General features: G+C 37.2%; 1 protein-coding gene across 8 annotated transcripts in view; it reads left to right on the top strand.

Moving 5' to 3' along the window:
• The window catches only part of LOC105488529 (intraflagellar transport 80), a 186,634-nt gene that overhangs the window by 124,008 nt on the left and 47,976 nt on the right, over nucleotides 1-14,650 (top strand). For 7 of the 8 annotated variants that reach the window (XM_071091184.1, XM_071091185.1, XM_071091179.1 and 4 more), the window contains 2 exons: nucleotides 648-827; nucleotides 12,243-12,361. In XM_071091184.1, coding sequence (XP_070947285.1) covers nucleotides 648-827; nucleotides 12,243-12,361 — 299 coding nt within the window. The remainder of the gene's footprint in view (nucleotides 1-647; nucleotides 828-12,242; nucleotides 12,362-14,650) is intronic. The other variant, XM_071091186.1, reaches the window with a different exon arrangement.

The following is a 14,650-nucleotide window of genomic DNA, read 5'->3' as shown; positions in this document are numbered from 1 at the left end:
CTTTTTTTCTTATGTCTTACTTATACACACACACACAAGAATCTCTTTTGTCCTATTTAATGCTTATTGATATCTCTAAATAACTTTCTCAAATAGATAGATAGGTTCTAGGGGACGTTATACTTACTGCAGTCCGTTAAAAGAAAAGAAAAGAAAAGAAAGAAATCCAATTTCATGTAATTTCATGATTTAGGATGTGTGTCAGAGCTATTTTAGTTACATTGTGTGTTGAGTTTCAATTTTTTTGTGACATTCTTAAAATATTGTAATGAGATTTTTTTTAGATGTGGAGACTATATATTAAGAATGAATAATAAGATGTCTTTGTTTTTTCTACAGAATCTTTGTGTTTACCTATTAAGTATTATTACTGAAAAGGAATAGTAAACATTGAAATGATGTGGGTTTTTTATAGTTCTTGAGATATTTCATACGGTGTTTTATCACGATGTTCTACTGTGGACTTTAACAATTACATCTGTGTTTTCCATTCAGTACACTGTAATTTTAGTAAGAAAAATATTTTAATAATTACAGAACTGACATTCTTTTAAAAATGATCTTAATATGTTGTCATGTGCCTGATTTAAAACTTCCTAAAAATTTTTTTCAGTAAGTCCATTTTTTTCTTGTTTTTTCTCCCCCAGTGGTCATATGCATTAGAAAAACCCAACACTGGCAGCATATTTAATATTGCGTGGTCTATTGATGGCACTCAGATTGCTGGAGCCTGTGGAAATGGACATGTTGTTTTTGCACATGTGGTGGAACAACATTGGGAGTGGAAAAATTTTCAAGTAACATTAACTAAAAGAAGGGCCATGCAGGTATGATTATGTTCCAAGGTTGATTAAACCTGCTTCTTTTCATATTAGTTAACTGTACAGAATATGGAATTATTTTCATTAATTATATTTAGTCAAGCTTATAAAAATTCAGTCACATTAGAAATATTTTAACTATGCCATTAGTCACTTTCTCTGACATAAAAACCTTTCACAGATATAGAACCTGAATGCCAAAGCTACTCGGTTATGCATTTAGTACAAATACGGTGAAATTGGAAACATTGAGGAAATGTTGAGGAAAAAGCTGTAACAAATAGGAGCATGTTGGATTTGACTCCTGGAGCTGAATCCAAGGCAGGCCTAATCTGCTAGTTACTGACAGGGTTAATTGTTTTACTTATTTGTAATTGGATGAACTTATTTAACCTGATTTTTTTTTTTTTTTAATTTATTTTAAGAATTACCTAAGGAGAGTCAAAATGGGAAAATGGTATAGGAAGTTCTTATTAGGAATTAAGAAGTATAGGGGAAGAAAAATATCTCTACCCATCCTAGGCTCATGACTGAGGTCCCTATAACAAAAGGCATATTAACAAGAAAAAAGCATATAAACTGATTTAATGTAAGTTTTACATGACACCAGAGCCTTCCTGAGGAAATGTAGATCTGAAGAAACAGTTAAGCCTGTGTGCTTTTACGCTACGTTTGATGAAGAGTATACAGTTGTGGCGATACGCAGTAGGCCAAAAAAGGTATGATCTAGTGGTAATAAGCTAGGGAAAATTTAGCAAGACCTGCATGTTTAGATTCTTCTCTGTGTCCCTGTGTCTTCAGAAATAAGGATATAACTTTCCTCTGGGTATAGGGAGGGTACCTCTCACATGAGAGTCTTATGACCTGCTTTAGGAAAAGGTCAGAAAATCCTTTCTAGGTTTTATGACCTGTGTGAGAGAAGAAGAGTTGGGGAAGGTCAGACTGACCTCCTGCTGCTCTTGTTTTATCAAATTCCTTTAGCTTAAAATATTCAGTATGCCATAGTGCCATAATAGTGTATCCTCAATCCCATCAGAAGAAAATTTTGAAGTGAAATATTTTGTAGATAAATACAAGGAGGTTGGAATGTGGCAATGGGAAGTAGAGAGATGTTTTATAGGTCAAAAGTCATCAGTGGGAGGGCACAAGTATCCTCATGGCTCATCTTTGTCTCTCTTTCAGGGCCTCTAGCCCAGTGCCTTGCCCTTAATATATTAATAATTAGTTGAAGAAAGGTACAAGGAGAAGATCAAAGTGCAATGTGTCAATAGAAATCCTCTGAAAAAGAAGGATTCGACCTTCGTCTTCTTCCTTTTGCCTGTATCAATTGCCTCTATCTTCAGTATTCATAATTCATATTATTACTATAAAAATTTAGAAGCATAGGCAGGTCTATTCAAATATTCTGTTAGCCCACATATCCAGATTTTAAAATTTGGATAATATTGTCACTAGATTACTAATAATTAGGTATATTATACTTTTTCTTTATTCTGCTTATTTATTTTAAAATTATAAAACTTTTTATTTAGATAATTTAAAACACACACAGAGTAGTATATTGAATCCCCATGTGCTCATCACCCGGCCCCAGTAATCACCAATTCATGCTTAAGCCTGCCCGGTCCATGTCCTGTCTACTTTCCTTGTTCCCCAAATTCAAACGTTGTATTTCATTTGTAAATATTTTAGTATATATAACTAAAAGATAAGGACTCTGTTTTAACATAACCACACTACCATTATCATATCATATAAAATAACAATTTCTTAACATGATCAAATATCCACAAAGTGTTTAAATGTCCAATTGTTTCCTACATGCCACAAAACTTTGTTTGAATCAGGATCCAATTTTAGATATTGCAATTGGCTGATATATTTTTTGAGTCTTTTTTCGTCTGTAGAGTCCCCTTCTATCTCTATTTCCTGCCCTGCAGTTTGTTTGTTGAAGAACCAAGTTATCTGGTAGAGTTTCTCAGTCTGGACTGGGCTGATTCTATCTCCACAGTGTGATTTGACATGCCCTCCATCTTCTGTGTTTCCTTTAAGAAGGATTTAGGATCCAGATGATGATTTAATATATATTTCTTCTAATTAACCTGAGATCTAAACCATTATAATATTCTGGATATGACATAGAATCCATTGTGAGTTCTAATCAACTAATTGGGGTATAATATTATATTTATAGCTAATATAGTAGTGCTAAAAAGTTCTAGCCTTAATTACAGATATGCCCCAACATAAGACTATATCTAGAAAGAGGAATTCTTCTTTCATAATAAAAAGAAATTATCCTAGTGATGAGAGGATTTTTATGTGAAATAAGATGAACCATTGAAATGCTTAAATGGCTTATCTAATCTAAATTATCTTTGTGTTTAAAATAATATTTATAAATACTTTTTTAAAGTTTTGAACTAGAACATTATTTTTATTTTTTAAAGAGGTTTTACTTTCTCCATATTATAAAACATTTGACTGCATTTTTGCTAAGTTAGGCCTATTCACTGTTTCTTTTTAGAATGATTTTATTCACTCATTCAATGGATATCTATTGAGTGATCCCTACTTGCCAGGCATTGGGCTAACCAATGAGGAATACAGTAGTGAACAAGACAGATTTGGTCCTTGGTTTTATGGACCCCCTAAATTATTACCTTGAAATTTTTTTTTCATCAATTCAGCTGTAATTGATTTAAAGTGAAAAATAAAGGAAAAAAAGGAAATTTATTGATTCATGTGAAGTTAAGAGATAGACTGACTTGAGAGGCATTATTGGTTCAGAGGCTTAAATAATGCCAAGAGGACTTCATCTCTTTCTCTTCCTTGACTCTTCTTTTCTCTGCAATTGTCTTAGTTTTCAGAAAGGCTCTATTTTGTGGCCTTGGTAGTTCCAGACTGACATTCTACCAACTTCAAGTTCAGCAGAAAGAGTGCTTTTTTTCCCCTAGTAATTCCAGGAGAAACCTCAGCCTTGGATTTCATATGCTGAGCCTGAGTCAAGTGTATTTACTTAGGGAGAGGCAGGGGAAAATGAGTCAATCCCATCTAGCCAGTCACTGAGAATAGTGGAAGGAATGTTTTCCTAAAGGAAAATCAATGTATATTTATGAGAAAAGATGTCATTTGATTCTGGGCAGACAAAAAATGATAGATAGATATATGCTGTAGTCTATCCTTGAGCGGTTTAGCAGCTATAGTGTATTAGTTACTTATTGTTGCATAATGAATAACCCTAAACATAGTGGCTTAAACAGCAACAATTATTATCTCTCATTTTCTGTGAGTCAGGAATCCAGGCATAGCTTAGCTGGGTCCCCTGTTTCAGTCTCACAAGGCTGCAAACAAGGTGTTGGCCGGGACTTTAGTCTTATCTGAAGGCTCAACTGGGGAAAGATTTGCTTTCAAGCTCACTGACATGATGGTTGGCAAGATTCCGTTCATCAGTGTCATTTACACCTGCGGGCCTCAGTGTTTTCTTGACTATTGACTGGAGGTCTCCTTCAGTTCTTTGTATGTGGCCTCTTCATAGGGCAGCTCACAACTTGGTGGTTTGCTTCAGCAGAGCAAGCAAGAAGGTCCAGAGAGAGTGCAAGCAAGACATAAGTCACAGTTTTTTATAACCTGAGCTCAGAAGTGACGTCTCATCACTTTTGCCATATTCTATTTACTAGAAGCAAGCTATTAGGTCCAAACTACACTAAATAGAGAGATTTGCTCAAGGGTGTGAATACCAGGAGGCAGGGATCATTGGGAGTCACCTTACAAACTTCCTTTATTCATATATATGGATATATATTCAAGCTACTCATATATATGACTCAGAAATATACTAATTTATCATGCAGCTATTTCATATGTGATTGAAAACAAACCCATCCCCTTTCTAAAAAAAGATAACCTAGACTCTACGGTTATTGCATCCAGCTCCAACTCTCTGGTTTGGAAAACTATACATAAATATGTATTTTAATTCTTCTCCCCTCCCCTCCCCTCCCACTCTCCATATTCCCAGTTTACAATGGCTAAAGGAAAAGAGGGTGGCTGCAATGAAAACAATTTGGAAAAGGGAAGAAAGGAAAACAACACACAGTGATTACCCATTTATAGCTAAAATCCAGCTGGTGAGTGTGAAAGGAAAATAAAAATCTTGAGACCCCAAACTCATTATGTCAAAGGGAAAGGGTAAGCTTGAGAACTGAGTCATGCAAAACTGCCTCTCATTTTGTTCCTAAGTAGATAGCTACAAAGATAGAACACATACCTCCCCAGAGGACTTCCCTTGCAATATGCTCACAAGTAAATTCCCTGTAGGCCCCAAGATCTTTACCCTACAACAGAGTTCTGTTGAGTTTCACCCTAACAATGTAAATTAACAGCTTATCTTCACAGGTATGGGAGAAAGACAAGACTAGAAGTCATCCCTCTGCTCACCGGAGACAATGCATATTTCACTGCTTCTTCTACTCTGTGTTTATCTTTTGTAAAAATTCAGATTCACTGCAAGGGGAATACGTAGTTGACTATCCCTGTACCTCTTTTCATTTGCAACATGTGGATTCAGTGAGCTCTAATCAAAGCCTCACAAGAATGTGACCATACCCTCCCTCTTCTCTTCTCTTCTCTTCTCTTCTCTTCTCTTCTCTTCTCTTCTCTTCTCTTCTCTTCTCTTCTCTCTTTCCCTTTTCCCCTCCTGCCCACTTTTTTTTCTCTTTAAATAATGAAGCTCTCCAAACCCTTTTTTGGAAAAAGTATGGATCACAGATGTTCCTGTGATTTTGTGTTCCTTTTTCCTGGGCACATCCCCAACCTTGGCAAAATAAACCTATAAATTGATTGAGGCTCGCCTCCAGTCATTTTCTTTGGTTTTACCCCAAGAATATCCTGAGAACTTTTTTAGCAACAAAGTAGTTGCTTGGTCAGTTTGTTAACTCCAGTTTGCCTTTCTGGGAAGATCTCCCCGGACATTTGGGAGGATTCCCTTTCTGAGGGCTGTACTTTGTAACAGCCCACTTTTGTTGCAAGGTGGAGTCACAGGATTTCAGTGAGACTAAACAATCACAATTGTTTTTGTTTGCCCAATTTAGAATTTTACAGTTTCCTTAGAGGCTTTGTTGGCTTTTGGTTTATCCGTGTTTCATTAACTCAGAAACCAGAGATCATGTTGAGTCATGATTGTTAAATCTACAGCTTGACCTGCTGGTGCAGTTTTCCTACAGTAGACCTACTTGCCCTACGGTCTCCCTGGACCTCAGCTTTTGTGGGACACAATAGCCTGTAGTGAAAAAGTTTCTTAATCTGCCTCTTGCCTCCAGGAAGCAGCCCAGTGGATAATTCTTTCCAAAAGAGATCTGTTGATGTCTTTGTTAGAAGGAAGTGCCTAGGAGGGAAAGCCTGCGGGTGCAAAGGATGAGGCATTTCTAGTGTCCCAATTTCTTTCCTGCCACTCTAACTTTAGGATGGGATACAAATTTGGCTTTTAATAGTCATCAAAGTTCAAAGGTGTGTAATTCTTACAGGACACTTTATGTCTTGTAAAAATAAGAGCTAATAATAGAGTAATTTTGAAGATGAAATGAGATAATATATGTAAAACAAAAATAAATGATAGCTATTGCTATGATTATGATTATAGCTATGTATAGGATTAAATGAGTGTTTTGCAAATGTGCAAACAGAATGTTTAGACTTATGTCAATCTGAGGAGTCTAAATATTGTGATCACATAGAAGAATTAGGTGATGCGAATATCAGGAGAGATTAATCCTGGAGCTGCGCTGAATTGAACAGAGTAATTGGTGTATTTTAAAATTCAGCAGAGGCCGGGCGTGATGGCTCATGCCTGTAATCCCAGCACTTTGGGGGGCCGAGGCAGGTGGATCACAAGGTCAGGAGTTAAGACCAGCCTGGCCAACATAGTGAAACCTCGTCTCTACTAAAAATACAAAAAATTAGCTGGGTGTGGTGGCTCGCGCCTGTAGTCCCAGCTACTCAGAAGGCTGAGGCAGGAGAATCTCTTGAACCCTGGAGGCGGAGGTTGCAGTGGGCCGAGATCAAAGCCATTGCACTCCAACCTGGGCGACAGAGTGAGACTCTGTCTCAAAAAATAAAAAATAAAATAAAGTAAAATAAAATTCAACACATAACATTTCTGATGTGGAATTTGCCATAGTTTTGAAACTATAACAGCAATTACTAGAGTGTCTTTAGTTTTGTTATTGTGGCTAGGATGCTTTATTCTGGTTTGGTTCAGGTGTACCAGATTCACAGAAAGGGACACTCCCCCATGTGAGCCTTTAGGCAAATATGGATCTTAAGAAATCTATCTATAATTTTAATAATGTTAGAGGCCTATACAATTGGATTTTTAAATGTTGAATTTTCTTAAACCTGTTTGTTGAGGAAAGTTTGCAAGCAGTTTGACTAGATAGCATGTTGCTATAAAGAAACTAACATATAACTTCACTTTAACATTTTTATATCATTCTATTAGCTTTAAACTGTTTCTAGAAGATGGCATTTTGGATCTTTAAAAAACAAAATCTCTGGGAGCTCAGACTTCTCACAAAAATGGTGTTAATTCATACATGGAAGAAAGAGACATACTTTTGGCACCAAAAGATTTAAATATGTAGATATATAAAAGACTCATCTGACCTCAAAAACAAGATAAAGATCTCTGTGGACCAGAAACAGAACAAAAATGCAGTGTGGAGTCTCAGACCTACTCCAGGTCCAGAAGCAGGCAGGGAAAGGCAGTGAGGAAAGTTGCTCCTGCTGGCTAAGGAAACTGAAAGTATTAATACTTGAAGTGAGACAAGGGACTAGATTCAAGTTTCTGTTTGAAATCAGAGCCTGGGGGTCTATGAGGTAGCTCCTTTCTCTCCATCCTGAAAGGAGACCTAAAAATTCTACAGCCGCCTGCTACATGGGGCTTCATATGTGTAGTTGTAGGCCTAGGAAATTTGAAGACACCACCTGCAGTCAGCGGCCTGTTCAATTCCAGAGGGCACCATTCACATAGACCCAGAGTTGTGCAGTACACAACCTGCAGTCATATAGCTGTGGCCTTGCAGACAAAGCTCAGCCCTTTCACTAAAAGCATTCTTGTGCTAATTAACAACAGCTGACTACTGGCCTGGCACGGTAGCTCACGCCTGTAATCCCAGCACTTTGGGAGGCCAAGGCAGGCGGATCATGAGGTCAGGAGATTGAGGCCATCCTGGCTTACACGGTGAAACGCCGTCTGTACTAAAAATACAAAAAAAGTAGCCGAGTGTGGTGGCACACGCCTGTAATCCCAGCTACTCAGGAGGCTGAGGCGGAAGAGTTCCAGCTTGAACCTGGGACGCGGAGGTTGCAGTGAGCCGGAGATCACGCTATAGCACTCCAGCCCAGGAGACAGTGCGAGACTCCGTCTCAAAACAAACAAACAAAAAGCAGCTGACTACTGAGAGCAGTGTTTTTCCTCCAGCCTTCTCAAGTAGAGGTGTTTTTCTTTGATGCGCTGCATATCACCGGATCTGGTTAGATGTCTTCCTTACTCCTCCTTGCTGATTCTAGACCATTATAACCTCCTCTTCCCTAAAAAACTCTAGCTCCTTTGAAACACTTGATATCAGACTACTCCCCTCTTTACAGTCATTCCTCCTACGCCTTGAAGAGGTGAGCAAAAATATTCATGTCTTTTTCTTCACCACTAGTTCTGGAATTGTTTTTTAAGTTCTTTTTAAACAGTCTGAAAGATAAGAACTATTTTCATTTTAACATTACCATAGTAACATTCACATTTCCCCAGTCTTTTCCTAACGTCTTTCTACAGTAACAAATCACATTTCTCCAGTTATTTTCTAAATATATTTTTCTAGTTGGTTTGTTTTTATCAGGAAATAAAGCCCCACATTGCATTTAGTTAATTTGCCTCAAGTCTTTTAAAATCTGAAACAACTTCTTCTTATTTATTTACTTACAATTTATTTGTTAAAGGAACCAGGTTATTCTGTTGAATTTCCCACATTCTGTATTTGACTGATTACATCTTTGTGGTATGATTGCATTTATTTATTTATTTTTATTTACTTATTTATGTATTTATTTTTTCAAGACATGTTCTCACTTTATCACCCAGGCTAGAGTGCAGTGGCACAGTCACGGCTCACGGTAGTCTTGCCCTCCCAAGCTCAAACGATCCTCCCACTTCAGCCTCCCAAGTAGCTGGGACCACAGGCGTCTGCTACCACGCCTAGCTAATTTTTTTTGTTTGTTTGTTGTAGAGACAGGGTCTCACTTTGTTGCCTGGGCTGGTTTTGAACTCTGCCCACCTCAGCCACCCAAAGTGCTGGGAATAAAGGCACAAGCCACCATGCCCAGCCTTGATTACAATTAATATGTTCATTTATCCTGTGTTTCCTCTAGACTGGTTATTGGATTTAGAGCCTTAGGCGATGCTGTGCACTTCCTGTTGCATTAAATCAGGAGGCACATATGTCTGCTTGTCTCTCTTTTAGTGATGTTAAGATTTGATCAGTGTGTTCAGGTATTAGAAACCTGATTCATCTATCATATAGTTTCCCACTGGGTTTTTTACCTTAATGTCTTTAGCTGCCATTAATGATAGTTGTTTAGACCTATTTTTCATTGGGGGTTGTGAAATAGTAACATTGTAATTCTATCATTCCTTCCACATTTATTAGCTAGAATTCTCCTATGAAAGACTTTGTTTGCCTCCTCAACCATTAGGTTACCCTGTGGGGAATGGTAACAAATGCGGATTTTCCTATTTGCCAATTTTCAAATAAGTTGGTTTCCTAGCATGCCCAGTAAATTTCTTTTTTGTTGTCATTGATGTTATCATTATAAACTTGTAGATTTTAACATTTTCTGTGTGTTTCAACCCATCGTGGTTATTCTCTATAATGCTCAAATTGTCTCATCTTTGGCCAGTTGGCTCCTATGTTCTTTTGACTGATTTCAATAGCTTCCTTGCTTTCTGGTATGACAAGATGTTTCAGGCTTCTTTTGTACAGACCACAGTCAGATCTGTAAATAACGTGTGTCCATTGCTACTGATTTAATCATTACTTCTAGACAAATTTTTTTTTCTTTTTTCTTTGTACTTGAGCCTACACTGGGAAGAAATGTTTTTGTTTTTGACAGATAAAAATACATCACAAGTTTATGCTGAGGTTTCTAATTTAAATTTAAGATTATAGGGTTTTACTCTTGATTTTTTTAAGAGCAACACTTCTCTGACCAGAAAATTTTGGTTCCTAAAAACATTATATCCCCAAATATAGTTTGAAAATAACAATATTAATATTATTCTAATAATATATTACTGAATACTGTTTAAGATTTCTCATTTTTTTTAAATGTGAGCAAATCCATATCTTCATATTCTTCCGTTTCTTAGATAAAAGGTATCATACTATACACGCTGTTCTGCATCTTGCCTTTTTTTTTTTTTTTTTTTTTTTTTTGAGACGGAGTCTTACTCTGTCACCCAGGCTGGAGTGCAATAGCACGATCTTGGCTCGTTGCAAGCTCCGCCTCCTGGGTTCACGCCATTCTCCTGCCTCAGCCTCCTGAGTAGCTGGGACTACAGGCACCCACCACCACACCCGGCTAATTTTGTGTATTTTTAGTAGAGACGGAGTTTCACCGTGTTAACCAGGATGGTCTTAATCTCCTGACCTCGTGATCTGCCCGTCTTGGCCTCCCAAAGTGCTGGGATTACAGGCGTGAGCCACCGCGCCCGGCCACATTTTTTTACTTTACTACATCTCATGGACATCTATAGATCTTCCTCATTCCTTTTTATAGCTGTATGTATAGACACTTTATGTCTCTATATGTGTGACTATATCAGTTTATACAACCTGTCCCTTATCAATAGACATTTGGGCTATTTCCGGTCTTTTGTTATTACTAATAGTGCTGCAGTGATAGTCTGTGCATACGGTATTTTATAGTTTTGCTTGTTTATCTTTGGGATGGAACTCTAGAAATGAGATTGCTGGGTCAATATTTTGGTGGAGATGGGAGTTAGACAGCAGATAGTAAAAAAAAAAAAATAACATACCTGTTTATTCTGTTTGGTCTGCTGTAACAAAATACCATAATCTGGGTAGCTTATAAACAACAGAAGTTTATTTCTCACAGTTTTGGAAGCTGGGAGTCCAAGATCAAGGTGCCAGCAGATTTAGGGTCTGGCAAGGGCCCACTTTCTAATTCATATATGGTGCCTTCTTGCTGTGTCCTTGCTTGGTGCAATGCGCAAGGCAGCTCTCTGGGGCCTCTTTTATAAGAGCACTAATCCCATTCATAAGGGCTCATAATCTTCCAAAGGCTCCACCTGCTGATACTGTCATACTGGTGATTAGGTTTCAAAATATGAATTTTGAAGACACAAACATTTAGATCATGGCAGTGCCTGGTAGGCATAAGTACTTCTTTGAAGTACTTATAAGAAGTTAGATTTACCTTCCTGTTTTTCTTTCCATACCCTTTCATTGTTCCTTAATATTATAATTGTCACATTATATTTAGAAAAATGGTAACATTTTGAGGAGAACTTAAAGCAGTATTAATTTGTAGGTATAATTACGTTTTTTTCCTCTATTTTTCACCTCTTACTGTGCTGCCATACCCATTCTGGTATTGGGCAGAGATTAGGTAAATTTAATTTGCTCAACGTTTTTCTTAATTTCTTGCACTTTGTTCGTCAACTTCAAGATTTTTGTCCAATACTGCCAAATATTAAAATCCTTGCAAAATAGTCTGTTACAAACTTTTATGATAAATCTGACTGTCATAAGCAAATCTCTCTCTGTTAGTTGCTGCTTGGCTTTTTTAGACACTGTCTCTGTGTTTTTGCATATGAAAATACCTTTCCCCATTCCTTGCAGCTTGGCTTCTTCACCATGCAATTGGTTTGTTTACCAGTACCTCCTACCCCACTTTTGATTTTTAAAGCAATTATGTCTCTTCTTTTAGAATGTATATTTTTAAGTAAAATCTAACCCCAAAAAGAGATATTCTTACCATTTTGGGCAGAAATCACATAGAATCTTTCCAACTTCAATATGCCACCCTCCTTTGACTATATCTCAGTGTTGGAATATTTTTTATATCACTCCATTGCTACATCATTAAGTTTGGCTTGCAAGTTAGAAATCTCTGTGGTCTTTTTCTACTTATTTCTAAGAGATTTTCTGTATCTCTACTTTGTTGGTTGGTTTTTTTAATATTAGGTATACTACCTTATGCCTAGTTTCTATTAAATTCTTTTTTATATGATTAGGTAATCAGTAGTGCATTGAATTTTTTTGTGTTTCAAAATTTTGCTAACTTATGTAAATAAAATTTGAATATGTTTTAATGATGTTTGTTGGCATTTTATTTTTCCTTGTTTAGGTTCGTAATGTTCTTAATGATGCAGTGGATTTACTGGAATTCCGTGATAGAGTCATTAAAGCATCTTTGAACTACGCACACTTAGTTGTTTCAACGTCTCTTCAATGTTACGTGTTCTCGTAAGCATCTTGCATTTCTTAAAAATTCAGAGTTTTGTCTATGCTGAGGAGTTTATTTTCAGGATTTCACAGCAGCGTGGTTTGGTTTAAGCTTAACTTTCTCGAAACCTCAGCTATCCTGAACTACCTCAAACCAGGAAGTGAGAGAAAGTGAACATAGAGCAGTGAAAATAGATCTAATAAGGTTTGTACATCAACAGTTAATAGTCAGGCGAGGTGCAATGGCTCATGCTTGTAACCCCAGTACTTTTGGAGACCAAAGCAGGAGGATTGCTTGAGTCCAGGAGCTTGAGACTAGCATAAGCAGCACAGTGAGACCCCATCTCTACAAAAATTTTTTGAATTAGCTGGGCATGGTGGTGTGCACTGTGGTCCTAGCTTCTCAGGAGGCTGGGACTGGAGGATTGCTTGAGCCAAGGAGGTCTAGGGTGCAGTGAGCTGTGACCCTACCACTGCACTCCAGCCTGGACAACAGAGTGAGACCCTGTCTCAAATAATAAATAATGGCTTTATTTAACAGTTGGCTTACAAAATTCTTGAAAACTTAGTAACTAGTACAAGCTGGCTCTAGCATGCTACCAGTTGATTCCTCAACTATCCAAAAAACTCATGTAACCACTATGATGCTTTCAAGAGTTAGAAATAGTTAAGGATTTTTTAAAAATTTTGTCCTTATTATTTGTAACATTACGTAGTTATAGTTTAGTCACTGAATATACAATTGAGATGGAGACTATATGTGTCTCATTCACCACTATATGTCTAGCACCTAGCACAGTGCCCAATGTGTTGTGAGTACTTAATAAATACTTTTGAATGAATAAATGAATTAAAATATGTAAAGTATAGCATCATCTTGGTATCCTAAAGTCTAATAGTACACAACACAAAGGTATTTAATTAACAACTGCTACAACTATATATTTTAAAATTCCCACTCACTATATATAAACCTGCTACTAATCAGAATCTGCAATTTGGGACAAATAGCCAAATCTGAAGTAATGAAATAGAAGAAACAGAGGTGAGTGGATAAAGAAATAAGCAATTTAATTTTATGTGAGTTTTTTTTTTTTTTTTTTTTTCTTACATGAGAGCGAAAGAGGAACAGTAAGAATTTGGGAAAATTCAAAAAAGATACCAAGTTAAGCAGCTGAGATGTGGGGAAGGGATTATAGAATGTGAGAAAACCATACAATCACTTTAATGCAGATAGGTGTTTGAATAATTAATTTTCATGGGGCAGGGGAGAACAGAGATCTCTTCAGTTTAGTGTTTATTTGTTTGTTTGAGGGAAGATAAGGCTCTTAATTTCCCCATAATAACTTCCCCATTATTCTACTAGTTATAGTGGCAAGGACATAATGTTTGAATCTGTAGGATTAGTATCATACTAGTTATAGTGGCAAGGACATAATGTTTGAATCTGTAGGATTAGTATCATACTAGTTATAGTGGCAAGGACATAATGTTTGAATCTGTAGGATTAGTATCATTAGGTGTTACATGTATTAGAGAAGTTGCCTTTAAAAATACCCAAAGTTTAGCAGCTATTAATTTTTTTTTGGTCATTCTACTTTTCCCTTTCAAGTTTTTTGTTTTTTGTTTTTTTTTCTGAGAGGGGTCTTGCTCTGTGGCCCAGGCTGGAGTGCAGTGGCACGATCTCGGCTCACCACAAGCTCCGCCTCCCGGGTTCACGCCATTCTCCTGCCTCAGCCTCCCGAGTAGCTGGGACTACAGGCGCCAGCCACCACGCCCGGCTAATTTTTTTTTTGTATTTTTAGTAGAGACGGGGTTTCACCGTGTTAGCTAGGATGGTCTCGATCTCCTGACCTCGTGATCCGCCCGCCTCGGCCTCCCAAAGTGCTGGGATTACAGGCGTGAGCCACCGCGCCCGGCCTCCCTTACAAGTTAATGTGCGGCAAATTTAAGATTGCTTTTCTTCTTTTCTGTTTGAACCTTGCCTCCCCTCTTTGATTGTCAAGACATTTATTAAGGTACAAAATATTAATAGCAGGATGCAGCAGTGGTAATGAAATGCAAGGATGCAGTAGTGGGAATGAATCACCACGAAAACATATTTCATAAAGTTTTAAAAGCCTACTAGCCTACTAGCATCATTTATTGAGCAACTGTTATACTGTCTTTCATGTTTATTATTATTCTGATTTGAAAGCTGAAGCTAAAGGACATAGAGAATGATTAGATAACTTGCCTTACATCAGATTATTGACTTTGTTACTAAAGGAAAGTGGGGATTTGAATCCAAGTTCTTAATAACTGTTGGCT

This window comes from Macaca nemestrina, chromosome 2, assembly GCF_043159975.1.
Source record: "Macaca nemestrina isolate mMacNem1 chromosome 2, mMacNem.hap1, whole genome shotgun sequence".
Taxonomy (NCBI): domain Eukaryota; kingdom Metazoa; phylum Chordata; class Mammalia; order Primates; family Cercopithecidae; genus Macaca; species Macaca nemestrina.
Note: the sequence above shows the minus strand (reverse complement) of the source record. Positions and strands in the feature narration are given on the sequence as shown.